This window comes from Antrostomus carolinensis, unplaced genomic scaffold (genome assembly GCF_000700745.2).
Source record: "Antrostomus carolinensis isolate BGI_N321 unplaced genomic scaffold, ASM70074v2 scaffold10492, whole genome shotgun sequence".
Taxonomy (NCBI): Eukaryota; Metazoa; Chordata; class Aves; order Caprimulgiformes; family Caprimulgidae; genus Antrostomus; species Antrostomus carolinensis.
In genome coordinates, this window is record NW_010300171.1 from 38,197 (window position 1) to 45,301 (window position 7,105).

Here is a 7,105-nt window from a genome sequence, read left to right on the forward strand (position 1 = left end):
TTAATCTCACTCTTGGGATTGTATCGAAACCTTCCCCGACATCGGATCGGGATATTTAAATGATCCCGACATCGGATCGGGACAGCAGCTCAGCCGACATACCTCAGTCATTCTAGAAGAACAGTGTTTTTCTAACATTCTGATGTGACTGTGATCTGTTGTCAGAAAAGCAGTGGATTTCTCTACTATATGCAAAAAATAAATCTTATGAATAAATTTTTCATTACTCAAAATTTATCTGTATTTCTAATGCGAAGATTTTACATTCTTCCAATTGTATGAAATGCCAAGTGCTTTTGAAACTAATATTCATCTTATATAAACAAGAACAATTTAATAACTGAAATAAAATAAAAATTAAAATAATAATGACAATTATAATGATAATAATAAAAAATATACAAATGAGCGATGCACAGAACAATATTGCTCAAAACCTGCAAACCAATGCCCAGCCCGTTCATGGATAGCAAACCCAGAGGAGCAAACATCCTGAAATCAAAACCACAGTCCTGGAAAGGAGAGAACAAGCATTCCAGCCAACCTTCATCTATATATTGAACATGATGTTGTATGACATGAAATATTCCATTGACACACCCAAATGTCAATTTGAATTCATCATGCTGGCTACGCTCTCCCTTAGCTTCTTTTGCACCTGCAGACTAGCAAAATATGGAAAGTCAGAAAGTCCTTGATTTCCCAGCAACAACTAAAACCATCAGTATATTACCAACATTCTTCTCATACCAAATCCCGTACTGAATCCAAAACACAGCACTATTCTAGCTACTGAAAGGAGAAAGTTAGCTTTATCCCAGCCAAAACCAGGACAAACTCCGAATTCTGTTAACGGGCATAGTACTGACAGCTTCAGACATTTTCAAAAAACATTAAGATTTATCAAAGTGGGATCTTAATGCAGAACTATATATTAATGAAATAAGATTAATATCTAGATTCCACTCTGAAAGAATCAAGTTGTGTGCAGTATCTGAGATATGATAGTCAAGAAGCTACATTGAAGTAGACAGTTTGTCATCCTTCTTACACTGTTGCGATTTCTTGATAAGTCATCTTCTACCTGTTGTCCTGGCTTGAATCAAGGACTATATATTTTTGTTCTGACAACAACATTGAACATATCTGAACAAAAAAAATATGCATGAGACTTATCTTTACTAGAATTGATATATATAATGCCACTGTTCTTCAATACATGGAATGTAGTCACTCACTTTACTTAGCTTCATTGAATCATGATTACCTGAGTCCCAGAAAAGAACGACAGGCAGCAATGATGATATGCAAAACTAAGACACACAAATGTTAAATGAGAGGAAAATCATCTTTATGTAGAATTAAAAATAGAGTTTAATTACACACAGTTGTTCTAGTCTCACCTGCGGGAAAGCAGCTGTTCAGGTCAACCACCTAATTTTGTACAAAGCCTCATTTTCCAGGTTTGATACAAGTAAAATGCCAGTACTTAATGAGCCAACTTTCATTTAGAAAGCTACTGGAATAAAGCACTCTAATTAAGCAACAATTTAGTTCACAGCTAACTCTTCAAACTCAGCTAATTTAAAAGACAATTATATAGATGCTGTAGAGGAAAAAGATTCCAACCACTTAGCCAAATAATTTCAGACAATTGTAGAGCATACTTTCAGGCTCAGATTACACTGTTAACCTAGCAAAGTTTAAATAAACCATAAACACATCTGAATCACCACTTAATTCTGGCATATTTCAAATAAAACTACTGTTGGCTTTTGGAGTGACAAAACTTTTCATGTTCCAAAGGTTTCCTGAAACATTAATGAAAGAGGTCAAGAAGTGTCAGAAAAAGGAGGTATAATACAACTCCATCTCCATACAGCATTGGGCTTATCAATATAAGGCACAGTCCCACCTCTCCCCATTCTCATGTCATGGTCATTTTTGTACTACTGCAGAATCTCAACCAGCTGATCAGCAAGCTGGGCATAAAACAGACCATCAGGCCACACAGGAATTTTGAAGTTTACTGCTGTCCCAAAAAGGGCACTAAGCCTCTACATGTTTTTGAAACATACCTCTGAAGCACCGAGGAAAAGTCTTGTCATTAAAGACTGCAATAAAACTTAAGGACTGAGCTTTTAAATTGCTGAATATAAGCACTAAGGAAAAAATTCAGCACTAAAGATGACTGACAGTATGCAGATGCACTGTCTACTGACCGTGCTCTAAAAGCAACTCACACTGTGCTGAACAAATTATGAGATTTAAAATAAAAACAAACTGCATACGTCTTTAGCTGAACCTTTGTTGTTTCTGTTAAAGGGTTTTTCTTCACAGAAGTATAAATGAATCAAAACATTTCAAAAGACTTTGACAAAAACACCTGCAAGGAAAGTTTAAATTAGATAGTAATTAAAAAAAATTTGGTAACCAAATCAAGATCCTAACCAAGACCTCTGAAACGTAGTGCAAGTACTTTGTTCAAGCTATGTAACTAAGTAAAGCTTACTTATTTTTAAAGAGCATATTTTTGATCTACATCCTGGCAGAAGGAAGCATACAAAAGGACATCTTACTCATCTGAATCATAAAGAGCTTGTAAAAATTAAAATATCCTTTATATTCCAACACGTTATCTCCTCATTGAGGTGACAGTTTTCTTTATTTCCTTTTTTAAAGGAAATTAATCATTCTATTAACAACAGCACTGCTATTTTCATCTATATGATTTCAAACATTGCACATTTCAGTGTTTCCTCCAGTAAAACAAAATTGCTGTCAATCTTAAAAAAGTAAAGTACATGTTAATGTAAAAATATTTCTAAAAACTTTACTAGCAGTGATAGAAAGTTTTTAGGAATTACTGACTTTTAAGTCCATAATGGTTTGAATCAGGAAGATGGAAGTTGCGCAAAGGAGAGGAAGTCAAACCATGCTCTCTACCGTAACCCAACCATTATATGCTGAAGGACCTTTACAAAATGCCCCTATAGCTTACGATCTTTCAAGTGCCTACATAACTTCTGAAAATTGGACTGCAGAGAGTAATGTACAAAGGATCATTTCAGCCTGTGGACCAATCCTCCCCAGGTTCCCTCTTTGTTCAGTGGGGAGAAGCTGGCTCCTCCTGAGAGGGGTTCAGAACACAAGTCTAATATGAAGTACGTTCATTCTCATTTTTCCCTCACAGCACAGTCCAAAGGCTACAGCTCAATGCTATAATCATTCCCAAGATGACTTTTTTTTGCCCTTCACTGAAGCATTTTTTGGATATTTTTGTGACATTGTGAAATCTGTACTTACAGGTATAGAAGCTAAGAATGATACAGTATTCTGAAAAACAATGAAAAACCAAACCCCATCCAAGTATAAGACTAAGCAACGCTGGATGAAATTACATGGGATAAAGTAAAAGATCCAAAGAAAAACTGAAATGTAGCAAAATAATTTAATTCTTGCCCAAAAGTTAAGGGAGTAGGATAAATACAGCATTCCAGAAAAATGGAAATTAAGAATAAAGAAACATTAAAAGTAGAAATCAGAATGTGAGTAAGTCACAGAAAAAGGTTTAAAACTCCCTGGATATATGAAGACTGGAATGATTAGAGAATCACACTGACAGAAAATCCATGATAAAAAAATAATCTGATCTTTATATTTAGCTGAAGATACTGTTCTCCACCTGTACAGTAGGATTACATGCAATATGCTACCAAAATCAAGAGTATGAACAAAAAGCTAATTTCTGAAATGGGATCATACAAATATCTGCAGAAAACAGATTAGAAATACTGAATGAAAATATAGGATGGATTAACTGAACACGACCAAGAACCCAGTCTATTTTTAGCTTGTTAATATTTTCAAATACATACAGCAAGATATAAATCAATACCCTGTGGCTGCTTACCAGTATCTTTTACATTGCTCAAAACCCCATTTCCTCGTTCTTGAAATACTTCTAGAAGAACAAAGCTTTTCTGCATTAACAAAGTGTGACAATCTACGTGGAATGACTGTATTCCTAATAACACTGCTTTGTTTTGCAAACAAGCTATTGTCTCTTATAGGCTGTTCACTGAATGCAATTTAGAAGCAGAATGAGTAATACACCAGATCTAAGGAAGTTTGATATAGAAAAACATTAATTCCAGTTAACTCCTCAACCTCCATTTCTCAATAGGGTGCCCTCATAGGTGTAGTCAGGTATAGATGTATTAGAACTGACAACTAACTAGTTGGTTTCCTCATATACACAAAGCCCTGTGAATAATATTAGACATTCATAAGAATTACACATATGTGAGATAACTACAATGGCTGATATTTCAACAAGGCCAGTCGAGTGTTATCTCCATTATACAAAAAATAAAATCATCAAATGAAAAACACTGTCTTTGTATCACAACACAACGAAAATACAGTTCACTGAAATACGGAGATACGAGTTCTTGATTCTCTTGGGCAGTGCAAATGATGGATGTAACAGAAGAGGCATGACTAGTCTTTGCCACAAGATGCCAGTTTTTCTTTCGACATCCTTTAACACTTGAGCTCTAATTTGGCATTGGCAGTGGTCTGAGGCAATCATTCCTCCCACGTCAAAGTAAAAGATCATTAGCAATTGCTGGCAAGCAGATGAGCCGGAACATGAGAGAAAACAAAAAAAAGGACTTTGACAGCTCTGTTGTCCTGCTAAATGTGTTCACTATCTTTTTGTTTTTATTTTGGTCCACATGATACATCTCTCTTCACATCTCTTCACCAAATAAAAATTAAGCAGTCTTTCTGGGAATTGAGGCCTTTCAGCACTTATTCCCCACTTCTACATACCACAGATGCTGCATTACAGACCTCTTCACCCATGCTAAGCTTGAGCACCTCTTTCTCAAGCTGTCTGTCAAGCCCTTCCATGCTAATCATGTATGTGCAACAGACAACACATGCAGAATCATAGCCCTAATAATATTATTTGTTTACCTAGCACGTTCAAAATCTAAAGTAAGCCTCAAAGAAAGATAATTTGATATTTTTGACCCAATGGCTGAATGCACTTCTATTTCCTGCCACTACCTTTGCAGTTGAATTTCAGCTATTGTAAGCCGTGAGCTCAAGCCAAAGATGAGGGGTGGGTGGAAGAGGGAAATTCAAACAGTCTATTTGGAAGATGAACCATACACATTAAATCATTAAGAACCTACGTTTTTGCAGTAACATCCACGAACTGCCCTGGGCGGAAGTGAGCAGCATACAAAGGAGTACCTTCAAAAGAAGAGGAGAGATCATGTTCAACCAAGTACTGAAATCCTCAAACCACTACTCAAGTCATTACCATTCAAGGTAGGTTACAGTCACAGGAAAGGAAATAAAACTTCATTTTTATTCACGTATTATTTGGGTTTTTTTTATAAACCTCACTGACTAAAATAGATGCTTTGTAGTTACCACTTAAGCATATTTCCTAGCTCAATTTCAGATGAGTAGGAAGGAAGTGTTGAGGCTTTACTCAGATACACTGCACTTCAGAGACCGAAAGAGACAAAGCTCAAAATGCTTAATTAGTCAAGACTCACAATAAACAAACTTTGCAAGAAAACAGAACGTGCTCCACTTTTAACTACTAAGACTTCACAACATGGAGGTTTGTTTTTTTTTTAAACAAACAACCCCAAAACCCCCAAAGCCCAACATACTTCCTATAAAAAAAATAGGTTAATAATAATAATAATAATAATAATAATAGTTTTCTAATGCTTCCTTTTTGTTAAGACACAGTGTTTCCAGTCTAAAAACAGCGGCAGAAGTACAGCTTCATCCACCAGGGAATTACCTGTTCACTAGCCTTTCACTGAAGTAGTGCTACTGTTGGTCAGTGACATCACTCACCTGACTGCAATTGCACTTATTCCCCTAAGTGCTTGTAGCATCAAGGTTTTAATTTTAATTAAAGAATTCTTGTCTTCAGCATGTTTTTTTTTTAATCCAACTGTAATATTATGTTATTATTAAAAAAAACCCAAACAGAACTGATAACTTAGTTCATTACAAATGAACTTTAACCTGAAGATCCATGCAGTTGCACCTTTAACAGTTTCTAGCCTGTTTTAAGTCAATTAAAAAAAAATTGACATTTTAATTGCTTCATGTCCACACCCATTTTTCATGCTGTTTTCAAGTCTGTATGAATGCAAACTGAAATGATGTAAACCTCTCCTAAGTCTCAGGCATGAAAATAGTCATACTACTTCATGTTATATTGATATGATCCATACACACCTGCAATAAGATGCCTATCAATGCACAGAAAATCATGTACATGATGTTACGTACAATATACACATATTGCAAAATGAGTTTATTGAAAACTTGCAATTCTGCTTTATCTCAAGCTTGCTTTATCAGTCCAGACTTCCTCTTCATGTCAGATTTGATTTTTATCAGTTACTGCACTGTCTTGAAAAGGTCTTGCAAAAACCTTCTCTAATGGCAAATAAAGATGCAATACATTAGAATTTCCTACCCTACATAATCCTTGGGAAAATACCTATAACTGTCAAAAAGCATAAAATGAAAGCAACCTAAAAACACTAGCTAATAAAACCTTAAAAACATTAACTTTAAAGTTATCTGAATAACTTTAAAATCATTACTTAGTTTATTTTGAAAACCTGCATGTTGCCCTTCCCTTTGTTTTCATTAAATCTCCAAACTTCTCATACTGATTTTTAGTGAGAAAGTCTGTTATAACACATTTTAATGTGTTTTCCTTTGCAAGCTGCCAGAAAATCAACGTATATGAAAAGCCACCAGTCCTATTTCTGAATGCAGCAAGAAGACACAAACCTCAAACTGCGTGGCGGATGAAATGACCGACACCGAGATGTGTTCAGGCATCAGCACTTTATTGAAGCTTTGCACTGCTTATATATCCTTTTTTCCTCCTCCACACCCCAAGCACACATCATTCTTTCACTTTTGATTTGTTACCCCTTATCACACACACGCCTCAACAACTGATTGGATAATTACACCTGTTCACGAGCCATTCTTTTCCTTCTGACTGGTTACTGATTACAGCACATAATCATCCCTTACCTTGTCT

General features: G+C 35.5%; 1 protein-coding gene across 1 annotated transcript in view; it reads right to left on the minus strand.

The window, feature by feature from the left end:
• MRPL3 (mitochondrial ribosomal protein L3) overlaps nucleotides 1–7,105 on the minus strand; it is a 25,050-nt gene that overhangs the window by 13,438 nt on the left and 4,507 nt on the right. The window contains exon 3 of the mRNA XM_010163036.1: nucleotides 5,205–5,265. Coding sequence (XP_010161338.1) covers nucleotides 5,205–5,265 — 61 coding nt within the window. The remainder of the gene's footprint in view (nucleotides 1–5,204; nucleotides 5,266–7,105) is intronic.